The 18,986-nt window shown below is 43.3% G+C and overlaps 1 protein-coding gene across 1 annotated transcript in view; it reads right to left on the reverse strand.

The window, feature by feature from the left end:
• EPHB1 (EPH receptor B1) overlaps positions 1-18,986 on the reverse strand; it is a gene marked incomplete at its 5' end in the record, with an annotated part of 261,845 nt that overhangs the window by 38,907 nt on the left and 203,952 nt on the right. Inside the window, 2 exons of the mRNA XM_080807523.1 lie at positions 9,034-9,249; positions 18,180-18,427. Of these exons, the coding sequence (XP_080663649.1) occupies positions 9,034-9,249; positions 18,180-18,427 (464 nt within the window). The remainder of the gene's footprint in view (positions 1-9,033; positions 9,250-18,179; positions 18,428-18,986) is intronic.

The following is an 18,986-nucleotide window of genomic DNA, read 5'->3' on the forward strand; positions in this document are numbered from 1 at the left end:
TCAAACCTTAAGAATTGGTCTATAATACAAGCATGGTGTTCTGGACAGTGGGCTCGTATCCTCCCCAAATGTATGTGCTAAAGCCCTAACTGCTGATGTGATGCTATTTGGAGGTAGAGCCTTGGGGAGGTGATTAGGTTTAGATGAGGTCACAAGGGCGGGATCCCTATGATGGATTCAGTGTCCTCAGATGCAGAAGAAGGGAGACCAGACTTCTGGCTCTTTCTGCCATGTGAGGAATTAGGGAGAAGGTGACTTCTGCAAGCCAGTAAGAGGACACTCCTACCAGGAACCAAATCTGCCAGAACCTTGATCTTGGACTCTCCAGGCTTCAGAAGAACTATGAGAATACAGGTCTGTGGTTCAAGCCCCCTAGTCCATGGTATGTGGTTAGGACTGCCTGAGCAAACCAAGACACATGGGGCTGTAAATGTGAACACCCTTCACAGGGTTTAGAAATGTTCTGTAAGTCATACAAGTATTAGAGCCCAGACCAGCTCACGTATCTGTTCCTCTTAAAGGGCAGGAATGTTACCTGCAGTAACTCAGAACCCCTCTTTAGTTTAGCAGGTTTATTCCAACCATAAGAAAGCACAAAGGAACAAATTCTATCTGTTCATTATTCCAGGAGCCTGGTGGGAAGGAAATGATCCTGGGGCTAGAAACAGCAATTTAGAGAAGGAAGACCTGGGGAAAAGTATGGTGGAGAATTAAGACAGAATGAGAGATAAAAGCTGAGGGCCAAGTAGGGAAAACTAGAAAACTTTAATAGCTATTAATGAGGTCTTCACTTATAAAGTAAAGCAAGATGTATTAGAAGATGATGATGTTAAAAAGGTCTTGAAAGAACTGCATGAAATAGGGGAATTAAGATGGAATACAGAGGTCTTAAGGACTGTTTTACAGTATTGCTGATTCAGGGTAACAAGTGGAAGGGTTCACTTTTGGTGTGTATGGGGGGGGCTATGCTTCCAACAACCAGACTCTCCAGCGAGTAACAACAAAATAGAAAAGAAAAGAAAAGAAAGGGAAATAAGAGGACAAACGTAAAGGAAAACTATCTGAGCTTTCCAGCAACTGAAGAGCACAAGGTGTGTTTCAACTTTTGCAATTTTAGTCTGAGGATGGTCTGCCCTGTGGCTAAAACTCCAGTTGAAAATCCCACCTCCTTTCGGGTGGAGGAATGAAGGGAAGGAGCCTAGGATAATCAGGGTGGCTGGAGAATTGGAGGCTGGGCAGGGACTCCCTGGAAATAAAGCCAGGAAGAGGGAATCCCAGATTCTGCATATGAACTTTTCTTGACTCCTTGGCTGACCCCTGAATCTTGCATGTATGAGACAGACTGAAAACCACAGGAACTGAGATCTGAGCTGTTGCCTGCTGCAGACATGACAGTTTGCAGTTTGCAGGTGGAATCTCACCGAGTTAATTTCGTATTAAATCAGAGGCAGCAATACCCTTTGGATCAATGTAACAGCATCTAGAGGCTCTACATCATAACATTCATAATGTATGTAATCCAAAACTACTAGACATACAAAGAGCCAAGGAAATGCAACCCATTTTCATGGGAAAGAAAGATGCCAACCTCAGGATGATCTCAGCTTTGAAACAGCTGTTATAGCTATGCTCAGTGAGGTAAGGAAAATATGCTTATGATGCATAAAAAGATAAAACACCCCAGTTGAGAACTGGAAACTATGAAAGAAAGATTAGTAAGGACTCGTAAGGCTAAAAAAGACGGTATCAGAAAAAAATCACTAGTGGAACTCTCTTTTACCAAAATGTAGATGGCAAAGGAAAGAATCAATGATCTTAAAGAGAGTTATAAGAAATAGAGAGGAAGAATTGGGGAAAATAATGAGCAGAGCCTCAGGAACCTGTGGAATAATTTCGCACGTTCTATATACAGGTGCTTGTATTGTACATGGTGTTAATTCTTTGAGGCACTCTACACCTACATTTTTTTTCTCTGCCTCTTTATATATTAAAAACCCCAAATTCACACCAATGCCTTCAATTCCAATTCAACACCACATAATTCATTCTAGTTTTGATGTTTTCCAGATTTGTACCTCCTTTTCCAACAGCTCCCATTATCTCCAATATATTTCTCAGTTTCCCTGTAAATAGTTAATTTTCCAACCTTGCTGGGCTGCCAGCTCCCTCACGGTGGGTCTAGGTACCTACTAGGGATGCCTCCCTTATTCAAGACATCTATCTTCACTGGGCCTGCCAAGTGGCTTTTGGTTAAATATTAAAGGAAGAAAGTCAATAAAGAATTTCATTTTGTTTTGAAAGAAGGGAAAAGAAGAGATTGAAAGGAAAAGGCAAGAGAAAAACCAGTTGTTTTTTTTTTAATGCAAATTCGGTCACCTTTGTGTCATGTGTATCTCTCTATGTATGCACACACGTACAGACATACACAGCCCTGGAATGACTTTCCATTGCTCTAAGGCCCTAAATCCCATCACAAGGAACCAAGAGGCTGCCACTGATGATCTTGGCCACTTTCTTCCTCTTTTTCCAAATTCCAGGCATAGGGGTCCTGGAGCTCCTCTAATGTTCCATTTTCTCTCTTGCCACAGGGTCTTTGTATGTGCTATTTATATCCCTCAGTGTTCTAACCTACTCCTTTCATTTGGGTGACTTATTCTTCAAATCTCTGCTGGAGCACCATCTCCTCTTCTGAAAGCCCTCCTTAACTCTGCTAGGTATGGCCAGATTATATTGTTATTTATTGTTTTATTCAGGTTCTCACAGACTGTAATAGCTCTTATCTGAACTCATAATTATGCACTTATTTGTATATGTGTCTGACTAAAGTCTCCTTTCCTCAGTAACCTGTGAGTGATGTGAGAGTGGTAACAATGTCTCTTTTCGATCATGATTCTGTCCCTAGCTTGTGAGCAGTACTGGCACATAGTAGATGCTGAATAAATAGTTTCCACATGAATAAATTCTTTGTATTTCTAGAAACACAAATTGTTTGAACAGCAAACATGTTATTTGTTTCTATTTTGGATAAAAAGCAAAGCCTGGAGAAATAATATGATAAATATTGTGAGGTAGGTGAACATAATGGCTGAGAAGAATCCTGAGAGCTCTTACGTCTTAGAGTTGGTAAGCTTCATCATTTAGAAGAAAAATGAAAACCACAACAAATGATCTAACTAATGTATACAAGAAAATCAGGTAGGGAAGGTGGGGAAACCTTTACGTAAAACACTTTTAATATAAGGCATATACAGATGTTTGGTTCACATCATTATTTAGGTGATTCACAGTCATTAAAATGTCAGTCTTTTCAAAAGTAGAATAAAGTTCCATTCAAACTCCAAATGTCAGTGTATGTGTGTGTGTGTGTGTGTGTGCATGTTTTAGAATTGGAAAAAGTGATTTTAAATTATATATGAAAGAAAAGTATTTGAGAACAGCCAACAAAGATTTTTTTAAGGAATAATGAAGAATAACTCACTTTATCTGAACAGTAAAACTTTTGCTAAAGTTATTATAATCAAAACAATACAGATACTAAAACTTGCACCAAAGTTATCACAATCAGAACAATATGGTTTGGCATAGAATAAAGAAAAAGATTAACGGAACAGAATTGAGAATCAAAACATATTTCACCCAGTGCTCAGGCAACTGATGAATCACTGAACTCTACATCTGAAACTAATGATGTTCTACATGTTGGCTAATTGAATTTAAATAAAAAAAAACATATTTCATATATGCAGCTTAACATACAACAAGGATGGTAAGTGATTCAATAAAATATGGACAATATATTTCATACTTGGTATTGACATAATTATCTATTTACCTGTATGAAAACAGGGTAAAAATATATATCCTAATACATATTCAAAAACAAGTTTGAGAATAGCCCATGTGCCTGTCAACAAAAGAATAGATACATACACAATGAACCACTACAATAAATAGGAACAAACTACTGCTGGACACAACAATATGAATGAATCTCACAGACTGCAGCCAGACACAAAGAGCATATGCTGTCTGATTCTACTTATGTGAAGTTCTAGAACAGGCAACACAAACCTATGGTTGATAAAAGAATCAGAATAGTGGTTGCCTGTGGGCGTGGGTAGGGTTGAAAATGGAATGGGGAGGGTTATGAGGGAACTTCCTAGCGTGATGGCCATGTTCTGTATCTTGACAGGAGTTTGGGTTACACTGTTATATGCATTCATTAAAACTCTATAGATGTACACTTAAGATTTCTTCATTTCTTACCAAAAATCTCTGGGATGCAGCATAAGTGGTTCTAAGAGGGAATTTCGTAGCAATACAGGCCTAAATTCAGAAATAAGAGAAATCTCAAAAAACAATTTAACATTATACCTAAAGGAAATAGAAAAGAGCCAATGAAACCCATTGCTAGTAGAAGGAAGGAAATAATAAAGATCAGAGCATAAAGAAATGAAATAGACATTGAAAAAACAATAGAAAATATCAATGAAGCTAAAAGCTGATTCTTTGAAAAGCATAATTGACAAATCTTTTGCTAGATTCACCAAGAAAAAAAGGGAGAGGTCTCAAATAAGTTAAATCAGAAATGAAAGAGAAGAAGTTATAACTCATACCTCAGAAAACAAAAAGTCACAAGAAAGTGCTATGAATAATTATACACCAAAAATTGGACAAACCTAGAAAAAATAATAAATAGACTTTACCATCTTCTGAGACTGAATCATGAAGAAACAGAAAAATCTGAATAGACTGATTACTAGTAAGGAGATTGTATCAGTAATCAATACTTCCCAACAAATATAAATGCTGGACTAGATGGTTTCACTGGTGAATTCTACCAACCATTCAAAGAAGAGGTAATACCCATCCTTCTCAAACTCTCAATAAATTTCAAGGAACACCTCTAAGCTCAATTTATGACACTGGCATTACACTTGTACAAAACCCAGACAAAGACACCACTAAAAAAAAAAAGAAAAAAGAAAAAGAAAAAGAAAGAAAACATTACAAGCCAATATTTCCAATTATTTTTAATTAAATATTTTATTTATTTATTTGACAGAGAGAGAGAGAGAGAGAACAAGCAGATAGAGTGTCAGGCAGAGACAGAGAGGTCCCATTGAGCAGAAAGCCTGATGTGGGGCTTGATCCTAGGACCCTGGGATCATGACCTGAGCTGAAGGCAGATGCTTAACCAGTTTAGTCACCCAGGTGCCCCTTCCCTGATGAATGCAAGAATCTTCAACAAGATATTAGCAAACTAAATTCAATAATACATTGAAAGAATCATACACTATGATCAAGTAGGATTTATTCCAGAGATGCAAGGATGGTTCAACATCTACAGGTCAATCAACATCATACATAGCATTAACAAAATGAAGGATAAAATCATATCATCATCTCAGTAGATACAGAGAAAGCATTTGACAAAAGTCAACAACTATAACCATTTATGATGAAAACTCTCAACAAATTGGGTATAGAGGGAATGTACTTCACCATAATAAAGGCCATATGTGAACAAGCCCATGGCTAATATCATATCCAGTAGTGAAAAGCTGAAAACTTTTCGTAGAAGAAAATTAGAAAAGGATACTCACTCTTCTCATTTTTATTCAACATAGTTTTGGAAGTCCTAGCTGGTGGAATTAGGCAAGAAAAAGGAATAAGAGGCATCCAAATTGGAAAGGAAGAAGTAAAACTGTATTTGCAGATGACATGATACTTTATATAGAAAACCCTAAATGTTCCACCAAAAGCTATTAGAACTAATAAATGAATTCAGTAAAGTTGTAAGATTCAAAATTAATGTACAAAAATATGTTGCATTTTTATACACTAACAACAAACTGTCAGAAAGAAAAATCATGAAAACAATCCCATTTACAATCACATCAAAAAAGAGTAAAATACTTAGGAATAAATTTAACCAAAGAAGTGAAGGACCTGTACAATGAAAATTATAAGAGATTGATGAAGAAACAGAAGATGAGACAAATACATGGGAAACTATTCCATGCTCATAGATCAGAAGATTTAATATTGTTAAAATGCCCATACTACCCAAAGCAATCTACAGATTCAGTGCAATCCCTATAAGAATTCCAATGTCATTTTTTACAGAACTAGACCAAATTATTCTAAAATTTATATAGAACCACACAGACACACACAAAGCCTCAAGAGAGCTTAAACAATCTTGAGGAAGAAAATAGTTTTTGATTACCAACTACACTGCAAACCTAAAGCAATCAAACTGTACTGTACTGGCATTAAAAAATATAAAAACAGAGACAGAATAGAGTCCAGAAATAAACCCATGCCTACCTGGTAAGTAATTTATAACAAAGGAGCAAAGACTATACAATAAGGAAAGGACAGTCTCTTCAATAAACGGTGTTGGGAAAACTGGACAGCTATATGCAAAAGAATGAAATTGAACCATTATCTTATACCATATACAAAAATCCACTCCCAATGGATTAAAGAGTGCAATGTAATACCTAGAACTATAGAACTCCTAGAAGAAAACTGATGGTAAACTCCTTAACATTAATCTTACCAATGTTATGTATTGCACCTGGTGTCAAAGGCAAGGGACACAAAAACAGAAATAAACAAATAGGACCACATCAAGCTAAAATGTCTCTGCACAGCAAAAGACACTATTGACAAAATGAAAAGGCAGGCTATAGAATGGGAGAAGATATTTGCAAATCATATATCCAATAAGGGGTTAATATCCAAAATATATAAAGAACTAATGTAACTCAATAACAACAACAAACAACCTGATTTAAAAAATGGCTAAAGGATCTGAATAGACATTTTTCCAAAAAAGAAAGACATAGTGATGGCCAACAGTAGCATGAAATCTGGAAATGTGTCAACAAGACAGGATGGAATGAAGAATGGACAGAGGGACAGATCAGATTGATAGTTATATAATAAATCAGACCCAGCAAGATACTAATTCTAAAACCCAGGCGGTGGGTCAATGGCTATCCTCTGTAAATTCTATCAAGTTCTCTGTATGCTTGAAATTCTTCAAAATAAGACCTTGAGAAAAATAAATTTCAGGTGTATTTAATATTTAAATAATAGAGCAAAACCTCCAGTAAGAGAGTACAGAAAACTTTAAGAAGCGCTTTATAACCCTGCAGTAGAAAGAAATTTTTAAATAAACCAGAAAACCCAAGAAGACATAGAAAAGACGCATTTTATTGACTATATGAATATTAACTACTTTTGGAAACCAAAGGCTATCATCAACAATAGCAAAAGAACAACAAATGGGGGGGAGGGGGGAGGGGAACATATGTGGCGACAAAGGGTTAACATCCCTAATATAAAAAGACTTCCTATAAATTTCTAAGAAACTGACAAACAACCCAATAGAAAAAAAGGTAAAAACCTGTACAGGTAATTAGCAGAAGAGGAAACACGTATCCTAGCAACCGTGTGAAAAGATAGTAAAGTAGTATCCCTAGCACCAGTTGAAAATGCAAACTTGAGCCTGGTGGTTTGTATTAAGGAGGGCACATATTGCATGGACCACTGGGTGTGGTGCATAAACAATGAATTCTGGAACACTGAAAAGAAATTAAAAAAATAAATAAATTTAAAAAAAATAAAATGCAAACTTAAACACGATGAAGTATAATTTTTCATGTTTGGAAAGTTTTTAAAGATTGATCACCTTTGCTGCTGGTAAGGATGTTGGAAGATGGGCACCATACCTTCCTGGCAGAGTGTAAATGTTCACAGACTTTTAGAAAAGCAGCTGGGCAGGAAGAATGCCCATCAGACACGCAGGACAGAATAATGAGCTTAGTATGATCCCATTTTTACAAAATAAACATTTTCACATTTTGAACAATGAGAGAAGTGTGATAAGAGATGCACCTAATTATTAAAATTGATGCTTTGGGACATGGGTTGGTAAACTCTGGTCTGGTCACCTGAATTTTTGTAGCCCATGAGCTAAGAATTGTATTTATACCTTTTTAAAGGATTACATTTTAAGTGGTTATATATTTATCTACGTAATATCCTCTGTGTTGCCTTTTGGCCAAAAAAGCCTAAAATTCTTACTATCTGGCCTTGAAGGAAAAGCTTACTGATTCCTGCTTCAGGGCAATTGTGATTTCTTGATTACTTTTTTCCCCTTTACTTCTCCGTATTGTTTTTACTTTTATAATATATTGGGAGTGAACATAAAGAGACGAGAAGAAACCAGGGAGACCAGTTAGGAAGCTACTAGAAGGGACCAGGTGAAAGAGACCAGTGCTTTGGAATAGGGTGGGGACTGCAGCAAAGGAAAGAAGGGGGCAGATTTTATTTAAGCCTATGGGAGTTGTGGAGGGATTGGATGTGGATGGCGAGGCAGAGAGCAATTGAGGCGGTTTCCCAAATTTCAGTCATGAGATGAGTTGGTGCAACCACAGAGGTGCAGAGACTGGGGAGGGAAATGGAGTAAACCAGGAGCTTGGCTTTGGACCTGTTACAGTTTCTGACTGGAACTGTGTGAACTAGGTGCTGGCCATAAGTGACTAGAGCTGCTTGGGCTGTGGAGGGGGAAGCTGGGCAGGAAACGCAAATGTAAGAGGAACCATCATGTAGATGTCTGTCTTCAAACTCTCTGGAAGCAGTAGGGAGGGAGAAGAGGAGGGCACCAAGGGTCTGCCTGGTAACACAGAACCCAACCCCATCAGCACCTACTTCTGTGGATGAACGTCTCTGATGCCACCATCCAATGCCTGGATTCCCCCACATCACCTGTTCCAGAATGTTCTTTTCCTATTGGCCAAGGAACACCCTGACCCTTCCTTACAGCCTCTGCCCAGATGCTTGCCTCACAACCAGCTGCTGCTGTTTCTCCATCTGGTACCCACCTCCCCCAGTGGAGAGATAAGTTCAGGTCCCAGCCCCTCCCAGGGTGCCCTGCCACAGGTCACTAGCCCAGCCATGGGCAGCCACTTTTTATTCATGCCACGCTTTTACCTGAGAATACCAGGAAGGACTCACCAAGGAGCTGGTGTAGGTGGGGTCTGATGTGTCATCCTGGAGGTAGCGGGAAAGGCCAAAGTCGGATACCTTGCACACCAGGTTACTGTTGACCAGGATGTTCCTAGCAGCCAGGTCCCGATGCACGTAGTTCATCTCAGCCAGATATTTCATGCCCGCGGCAATACCCCTGAGCATCCCCACCAGTTGGATCACCGTGAACTGTCCATCGTTTTGCTGTAACAAGACGCAAAGGGCATTGGCATCAAGATGGGTTCCAGTGGTTAAGCAGAAGCCGAAGCACCATAGCCCTGCTGCTTGTTAGCCTCTGTCTGTGACCGGCCATGCTGCTCACTGTGCCCTACTCCCTCCCCCACTCCCTCCCACTCCCACCCGCATCCCTCTCCTTGAACTCTCTGCTTTCTCCTCCTTGCCAAGCCCTGTCGATTCCATCTTCAAATTACATCTCAAAGCCATCCATGCCTCTCCATCTCCACTGCCTCCCTTCTAACCAAGTCACCGTCATCCATCACCTGTAACAGCCTCCCCGCACCTGCCCCCCTCCCAATCCATTCTCTACACAGTGGCTAGAGCCATCTTTACAAGACATTAATCAGGCCATGCCACTCCCTGGCTTCGAGCTCTCTAACAGCTTCCCATTGCATTAAGGAAAAGCTCCAAATTCCCTCGCAGGGCCCAGGGGACCCCGAGGGATCAGCCACTGCCTCACTTGCCAGCCACAGTGACTGGGGACCTCTCAGTCTTTTCCTAGGCCAAGCACTTCCTTCCTTAGGACCCCTACACATGCCATCCCTGCTGCTCTTCCCCACAATCAACACCTACCTGCCTTCAGGTCTCCCTTTAAGTGTCCTTTCTTCAGAGACAACGTCTCCATAACTATTCCCACGCTCCAAATATAACTAGCACTTTCTATTTCACTGTCTTTAGTGCATGCTCTTTTTTTTTTTTAAAAAAGATTTATCTATTTGAGGGAGGAGTGGCAGAGGGAGAAGGGAGAGAGAAAAAATCTCAAGTAGGGGCACCTGGGTGGCTCAGTGGGTTAAAGCCTCTGCCTTCGGCTCAGGTCACGATCCCAGGGTCCTGGGATCGAGCCCCACATCGGGCTCTCTGCTCAACAGGGAGCCTGCTTCCTCCTCTCTCTCTGCCTGCCTCTCTGCCTACTTGTGATCTCTGCCTGTCAAATAAATAAATAAAATCTAAAAAAAAAAAAAACAACAACAAAAACTCAAGCAGACTCCCTGCTGAGCAGAGAGCCCGACACAGAGCTGGAGCTCATGACCCTGAGATCATGACCTGAGCCGAAATCAAGAGTTGGATGCTTATCTGACTGAGACACCCAGGTGCCCCAGGGCATGCTCTTGTTTTTCTTCTTAGCATACATCACAAGTTTTGGGGCGTGTGTGTGTGTGTGTGTGTGCACACCTGCTTGTCTCTGCCTGACTCTAAGCTCTTTGAAGACAAGACCCTCTCGGAACCCTCCTACACTGCTGGTGGGAATGCAAGCTGGTGCAACCACTCTGGAAAACAGTGTGGAGTTTCCTCAAAAAACTGAAAATAGAGCTACCCTACGACCCAGCAATTGCACTCCTGGGTATATATCCTAAAGATACAAACGTGGTGCTCCGAAGGGGCACGTGCACCCAAATGTTTATAGCAGCAATGTCCACAATAGCCAAACTGTGGAAAGAGCCTAGATGTCCATCAACAGATGAATGGATAAAAAAGATGTGGTATATATACACAATGGAATACTATGCAGCCATCAAAAGACATGAAATCTTGCCATTTGCGATGACGTGGATGGAACTAGAGGGTATCATGCTTAGCGAAATAAGTCAATCGGAGAAAGACAACTATCATATGATCTCTTTGATATGAGGAAGTGGAGATGCAAGGCGGGGGGGGTTGGGGGGAGGTAGGAAAAGAAAAAATGAAAAGATGGGATTGGGAGGGAGACAAACCATAAAAGACTCAATCTCAAGAAACAGACTGAGGGTTGCGGGGGGGAGGGGGGACGGGAGAGGGTGGTGGGGAAATGGACATTGGCGAGGGTATGGGCTATGATGAGTGCTGTGAAATGTGTAAACCAGACGATTCACAGACCTGTACCCCTGGGGATAAAAAAAAAAAAAAAAAAAAAAAAAAAAAAAAAAAAAAGAAAAATTGATGCTATTCCCCCACCTCCAGAAGTTTAATTTCCTCAACTGCTGTTTCTATTACGTGTTTGGACTTGTACAGTAGCCTCCCCACCTTTAGTCTTTTAGACAACGAATCCATCCTACATATTCTTGACAGGACAATCTTTCTAAAACCCAACTTGGTGCATTTAAAAAATTAAAGATAAAAAAAATGAAAAAAAAATACATTATATGTTTATTAAAATAAAAAAATTAAAAAAAAAAGACAAGACCCTCTCTCTTGTGGGCACCAGAGTGCTCCCAGGGCTAAGAACTTTAATGTAAATAGAAAAAGCTCAATAAATATATGCTCAATTTATGACTGCTCCGTCTCACTCTGTTTCCAGAATTAAATGCTTAAGGTGTCTTCCTTGGGTCCTACCAGAGCTGTCAACCTCAACATTGGGATAACCACACCCACTGCAAAGGGGTCAGTGGCAAGAGAGGCGCAGACACAGTGTCTGGCATGTGGACCCTCTTAGTGAATGGGAGCTGGGGCTTCTCTTCCTCAGGCCAACCAGCAGTGCTGCTCTCTCTTCCATCATCGGTGGGCTCACCATCTCCTGGGGGGCTGCTCTCCTTCATGGTTCGATGACACACCTCAGTGAATGAATCAGCCTTCCTCCTGCCTCCCCAAAGTCCCTGAGTCTTGGTTTCTGTACCCACTGGTAATATCATTGGTCCCTATGCTGCCAACAACACATTTTCTCTTCTTGTCCCAGCCCAGCTATTCTTCCGAAGGGCTCTAAGTTGTATTCTGTAAGCGAAGCATGGCCCAGGCACTGAGATGCTTTGACTGGGGGAGGGGTGGGAGGAGATGGAACGCCCTGGGTCTCCTCTAGGTACGGCTGGACACAGGGCAAGGCAGCCACTCCCCAGTGCCCTCAGGTGAAACACAGAAAGCAGAGATGGTGGGCACAGCTCCCATTTAGGGAGCACCTGCTGCCTGTGAGTTGGTACACAAGGCACTCGCACACGCTACCTCACTTAAATATGCATGCGCTTCTATGAAAGCATTTTCTATGCAACAATCAATAAGGAAAAAGGAAAGATTGCAAAGATACCCTGGTTATTAGAGAAAACCCCAGCCATCAAAAAGTCTAGCCACCATAGTACAAACGTTGAAGACTTCCTCCTGCAAGACTGTAAGCCTGGGTCTGCGTCCCAGGGTCCCACCACTGGATCTGCTGGAGCAAGCACCTGGCCTCCCTCCACTTCTTCCCAAAACACCTGCCAGAGGAGAAGCCCCCAGCACACCAGCATCAACACACCGCAGGCTCTAGGCTGCTTCTAACTCAAACCTTAACCCCCTCCCAGCCTGCCTGGAATGCTCTCTCTGCAATATTTTCTTCTACCAACTCCAAAAGGAAGCGCAGATCTGCTTTTTTGGAAAGTCTGCCTGGTGTTCGGCACATGGCGCCCATCTGCGAGAGCTGGATGGGCCGTGAGCAGTGCGAATCCTCCTTCTCACTAATGAACTTCAATCAACACTTCCTCGAGAACTTAGCCAGGCTCTTGCTAGCACCATTCATTTTCTCTAAGTAGATCTCTGGGGACCCGCCTCCCCAGAAAGTTGTCATGCAACTTCCGTATATTAGAAAATGTATCTCAGCTGAGAGTCACAAGGGTCATATTTTTCCAATTCAGTTTGTTACTTCCTCTCTGCAAGTGTAGACAACAATGTGGTTAAAAATGAATGTCTCCCAAAAGAAGCCAGCTTGTAGATAGATTTTGGGGAGGGGACTGGTGGTGATTGTAAACAACGCTGGGAAAATAAATGTTGAAAGAATGTGCGGCAATATGTCTGTTTCCACTTTAAATCATTTAAGCCTACACGGAACAGCTTTACTATCTGATTTGTTTTAATATTTAGATCAGTCACCCTTAGAGTTTCTGGGGTCGACAAAGGCCGAGAAGTGGTGAAAAGTCCGGGGTTTGGAGACAGACAGACCCAGCCTAGGGTCCAGGCTCTGCTACTCATTGGCTGGATGCCCTTGGGCAAGTCACTTAACTTCCAGAGCCGTCATTCCCACACCTGTAAAACAAGTACACAGTGTCCATTCTTCATAGGATTTTGGTGAAGTTAAGTGGGACAATACATGTGAAAGGGCTTGGCTCGGTGCCTGTAAATCCTAAGACAGCAGCAAGGATTGCTGGTATTATCAGCCAGGCCAGAATGTCTCACAAACCAGCTCGCCCATGTACTCAGACAGCTGGTGAGAGGAATGGAGGACACCTGGGGCCAATACTCCAGGTTCCTGCAGCTTCCTGGTGTGTTTTGGAGACATCCTAGGACATCACCATAGGAGAACCTCGCCTGCAGTGCATTCTGAGCTCAATGGGTTGGCATCTGTAGTAGACCCCCCCCCAACCCGTAGTCCACACCCCAACTGTAATAGTGGACAACTGGGACCTCATGATGCAGGCTGGACATTTGGGTCAGTTAATGAACAAACATGATTTCTTCCATTTCTTGACATTTGAATGGTAAGTCACACTTAATGGAATACATTTTGATCCTCCTTTGTGAGAGGCAGGGGATAGTCTATTGCTTTTCAGAGGAGATAAAGGAAGTCCAGAAAGTGTAAGTGATCAGGCTTAAATCACTCTATGTGGCTTTGATTTAAAACAAGTCCAGAATAGTAAATTACTACTCCACTGGCTTTCCATCTCTGATGGTAACGACTTCCTCAAATGTGTGGAGAAGAAAGCTGCATATAAGCTTTGCAGCAAAAAGTGACATGATTGATTATTGATGTCTGCCATGGTCATAGAAACAGAAAGTAGAGGCATGTGTACCTCAAATACGCTACTCTGATTTGGATCTTTTAACTCCATCTGGGGTCTTTTCCATGGAATATGCTGACTTTGCAAGGGCTACACATTTCCTTCAGAACCTGCAGAGGAATCACATATCATGATAAGACAGGATGGTGCCTGTTGAGTTCATGATTTTGGGGAACATTAAAGACATAAACACAAAGATTGCCTGCTGTGTTCAACTGTTTTATGTTCAGTTCATGGGTGTAACTTCCCAAGAAGAACTTTGAAAGTTAGGAACACCAGTATCCAAAGAGAAACAAGACCATGTTTTCTTGGTGACATTGGAAGAGGATCAGCCTCCACGCTGATCACATGGTAGAAACACCATATATAGAAAAAAAAATACAGGCCTGAGTGAAGTCATTTAAACTTTCTTTCCTTCGTGAAGTGCTTTCTGCTGAAATTGCTTTCCAGCAAATTCGCTGAAGCCACTTGCTGGTCCTTTTATTAGGCTGGAAGGATTTAGGTATTTCAACTTTCATTGACAAATCCACTTCAGGAAATGAAACCCTTATTTGATTTGTTTGAAGAGAATGAGTCATAGATTTTTTTTTTTTAACTGTAAGAGACCTACCTTTCAAGATCATCCAGCTCAAAGCATTTAGTTTATAGACTGGGAAATTGAGTTAACAGATTTGCTCAAGGCCACCAGGTGACTCACAATAGAGCCCTAAGCAGAACTGAGGTCTTAGGGCATCCAATCTGGTATTCTCTTCCTGACCTCTGGCTTATGGTCATCTAGCTCCAGTCTATGAATGAGCCTCCCTGATAAGAAATGTCCACATTTGACATTGCTCAGTAACTTCTAAGAGTCTCCCAGTTATGACCATCTGTGGATGAACCAGCAGTGACCACAAGGCCAAGCAAGGCTATGGCATGGGAGGGACACTGATGAGGGCCACAGGGGGTGCTCCTATGACCATACAGGAGCCACCACATTGAATCCTCTAAGTTTGGGGGCCAAGAAGGAAATGTTTAATTATGGACTTGCATGTTACATAATCCATGGTGCAGATATTTTCAAAAATGGACAATAAAGAACCTACTGAACATGCAGTTAAAAAATAATAATGCTTCTAATCCTTCCAGAAAGTAAGGATTCTATGTCCTGCAATGAGAGAGGGGCAGCGCGTGTGTGGTGAGAAGCCATGTCCAATGTGCACACTGGATCCCCGATGCCCGCAGCCTCTTGGATACTGACCTGGAGCCAGAGCTGTAGCCACTCTCCAAAGCTGCCATGTCCAGTGTAAATCACCATGACCAGTTTGGTTGCGGGCGGGCGGGGGGGGGGGGGAACGGGCAGTCAGTTGCACAAACTCTTTTCCTTTCTTCTCTGAATGGTGATCCTAAAATTATACTACTTCCCAGAAGATGGGCCCTGCAGAACTGCACTGATGACCTACTTTTCAATTTTACCAAGCAGCAGATACATCAATTAATGTTGCTATGCTCCAGGGTTTGGTAGTAAGGCTGAAATTAGATTTATAGATTACCTGCCTCCATGCCGTGCGAGGAGTCAGAAACGCTTCATTTCCCCTTTCCTCCTGGCGCTGCCTGCTCTGGCCGTTCCTTCCTTGCCATCCCTTACCCTCCGTTTCCCTGCATTCCTCACTCGCCCCTGGCTCTTCTCCACCACCCGGGCCTCATCATCATGAAAAATCCTGGTGTCCGACATGCCCGCATGTCCTGGGCCCCACCCGGAAGGAGTCCTGTGCGGAGCGTCTGTGCGGGGTTTTGATTTTCTGCAGCCTCCTAGGAATGAATCTCCTCATTCCCCTGTATGTTCCAGGGAGAGAGTCTGATCACAGTCCTCAAGTCATGTTGTGACTCGGTGAAGTACAGTCAGGTGACTCGTAGGAAATAAACGGCTCCTAAAAAGGTCTGGAGGCTGGTTCTAGAAAATACTTTTTCTCCTAACATTGTCTGCTATTCACTTTTATTTGGCTGTCTTCATGAGATCTCTGATTACAAATTAATGCCCCCAGGAAAGCATGGTCTATACTCCAGTCTGACATGAGGGGTCTGCCTACAAGAACAAGAGACCATGTACACTCAGGATGACTCCATTTCTCCTGCCATTTCCAAACACTCTGGTGCCAGAAATGGCTTTTCATGTTTTTCACTCAACCAATATTTAACAGGTGCTTCCTGGGTTAGGTACTCGGAGGGAGGGGTGGTGTTCAGAATAAAGTGCGTTAAGCCATACCCTCAAGGAGGCCATACTAGGCAGTGTACATTGGCCCTACCCGTTGTCATCCCATCCCCCCGCCCCCCACCCAGAAATAAGCCACTACTGTCTAAGCACCCAGAGGAGGCAAAAATGTGTGCTTGCCCTGCTCAAGTAGCTTCAGTCTGGGCAAATGCAGCTTCCAGACAAGCTCCTCCAAGCTGCAGGCCCTCGGCCCTGAGTCACTACAGAGCTAGGCCATGCTGGCTCTGGCCTTTGAACATACTGCTCAGTTGTTACATTGTACCTGCCTGCTTCCTCTACCCCTCATTCTCCAGTATCAGTTAATTCTCTGTCCTCTTTAAAGCCTTTCCTGGCTCCCACAGGAAGATTTCCATTCTTCTTGGCTCATGATACCTCTTCACACCATACACGGAAACATAAAGAATCCAGGCAGATGACTGCTGGATGCTTGGGGCACTAGGGTCCTCAGAGAAGGGACTGCTGGGGCATGCTGTAGTCTCTAAGATGGGGACAACAGGACCTCCCATCTCTTATGTGTAAGATGACATCCTGTTATTGTTCCCATCAAAATGTGGGGCCCGTTTCCGCCCATCCCGAATCTGGGCAGCCCGTCACAATGGTGGAAGGGTACTGTGGGATTTGAAGTTAAGTTACAAAAGTGGTCCAGCTTCTGCCTTCTTCTCATGGGACATTTGTTCTTGGGACGCAGCTCGCTGTGAGGAAGCACAAGCCTCCCACCTGGAGAGACGCCAGCAGACAGCCAGCATCAGCTGCCAGACAGATGAGTGAGTGAGACTTTGGATGCTTCCAGGTCCTAGATCTTGAACTGCCCCAGCTGATACCCCATGAAACAGAGATGTCCCCAACGAGCCCAGATTGCAGATTCATGAACAAAATAAATTGTGGTGAGCCACTGAAATCTTAGGTGATTTGTTACTCAGCGTCAGAGCAATGTCCCTTTCATGTCTATAGGCCCAGAACCCAGGAGAGGGCATGACCGCAGAGTCACCCCATGAATATTTCAAGACCAAGTATCTGAACGATCCTTTGATCTGCAGCCACAGCCACTGTTCAGTAGCTTTGGTGACAAACATAGCCTGCCGCTTGGTATCCTCAAGTCCTTGCTCAGTAGACCCTGCCCCATTGAGATGCTGCCCATGCACCCTCTGCTCTCAGTCTCCCCCTAGTCCCCAGCTGAGGCTTTGGTCCAAGGCAGGACTTGCTGGCTGGCCTCTGTTCCACCAGCCGCCACTCCCCAGATACCAGCAGATACCAGCATCGTGGCCGTCCTCACCACCCCTGCTGAGTCACTCTGATGTCCCACAGAAAGGCAAGCGGTTCGAGCGTGGTTCCATGTGAGCATGACTGACAATGACCAATTACACATCTCCCAGCCTTAGGCCTCGAGGACCCCCACACCTCTGCTGCAGGCTGATTTGGAGTCAAGCCCAGAGAAGACCTGTGAATGCTTGTGACAGACTCTTCCTCTCCTGCCCAGGAACGCCACCTTCGAGGGTGGGTGGCCCAGGCATTGGAAAGGGCAGCCTGTTTTATCTCTGAGCTGCGAATGAAGGGAACAGGCTGGGTGGACAGTGCTGGGGAAAGGCCGCAACGGCCACTGGTGTCTGCGGGAGTCACACAGTTGCATTGCAGTTGCTGAGAGTCTCTTCAACCTCTGTGATTCATGCAGGTGCCCATGGCCATCCTTCACCGGCCTCTATTCATTCGTACTCATCCAACAAGCATTTATCGAGGCCCTACTCCACGCTATCCTCCTACTGAGGGGTCCACAGGCTCCTCTTGTTCTATGCTTTTAGGAACAAATCCGTCAACCCCGCTACCATTTCCAATGCCCACCCACATTTCATCGGGGGATTCCTAAGTGGCAGGTTATCCTCATGCAGACACTCCCTCCCTGCATCCGACATGCTGTCCATGCCCCGAGCCGCTCTTACCCTGAGGAAAGAATCCAAAGCACCGTTCTCCATGAACTCCGTGATGATCATGACCGGCCGACTCTTGGTGACCACGCCTTCTAGGCGGATGATGTTGGGATGGTCAAACTGACCCATGATGCTGGCCTCGCTCAGAAAGTCCCGACGCTGCTTCTCTGAGTACCCAGCCTTCAGTGTCTTGATGGCCACGTAGATTTCCCTCTTGCCTGGGAGTTTCAGACGCCCCTTGTACACCTCTCCAAATTCCCCTGCAACAAGAATGCAATCATTACCCATCTCCTTCTCAGTCTGCGGAACCACAAGGGCACAATAGTGGTGGGCACAGTGGCACACAGAGTGGAATTGTGGTGGAAGTGATAGGGATGGAAACGGTGTTCTCCCATTGTAACTACGGTATCCTGGCCCCGTTCAGTTCACAGCAAACACAGAGGTTACACTAAAATAAGTTCCTCGCCTCAGTTCTTCGAAATAGTTCGGGTAACTAAAATGGAATTTCAGAGTCTATATGAGTTTGTTTTTCCTCGCGTTTGGTTTTTCATTTGTGTCCCAGCTGAATAATTGAAATGAAATGGTCAGTTTCACTTTGGCAGACCATAATTCATTTTTAGCACAGCCTGGCACAAGAACATCCAGGGGCCAGGGGATATGTTCAGGTTCTTTAGTGCTCTGAATGAGATGGATAGTATTTACACTGCCCTGAAAGCTTCTGCGTCTACTGGGTTGCCCAGAAAGCAGGCCCTGAGAAGTCAGGAAGGGAAGTTAGCAGATACCATGCAGGATGGAAGAGGAGGGAGCAGGACTGGCCAG

The sequence above is a fragment of the Martes martes genome (genome assembly GCF_963455335.1).
Source record: "Martes martes genome assembly, chromosome: 1".
Classification (NCBI taxonomy): domain Eukaryota; kingdom Metazoa; phylum Chordata; class Mammalia; order Carnivora; family Mustelidae; genus Martes; species Martes martes.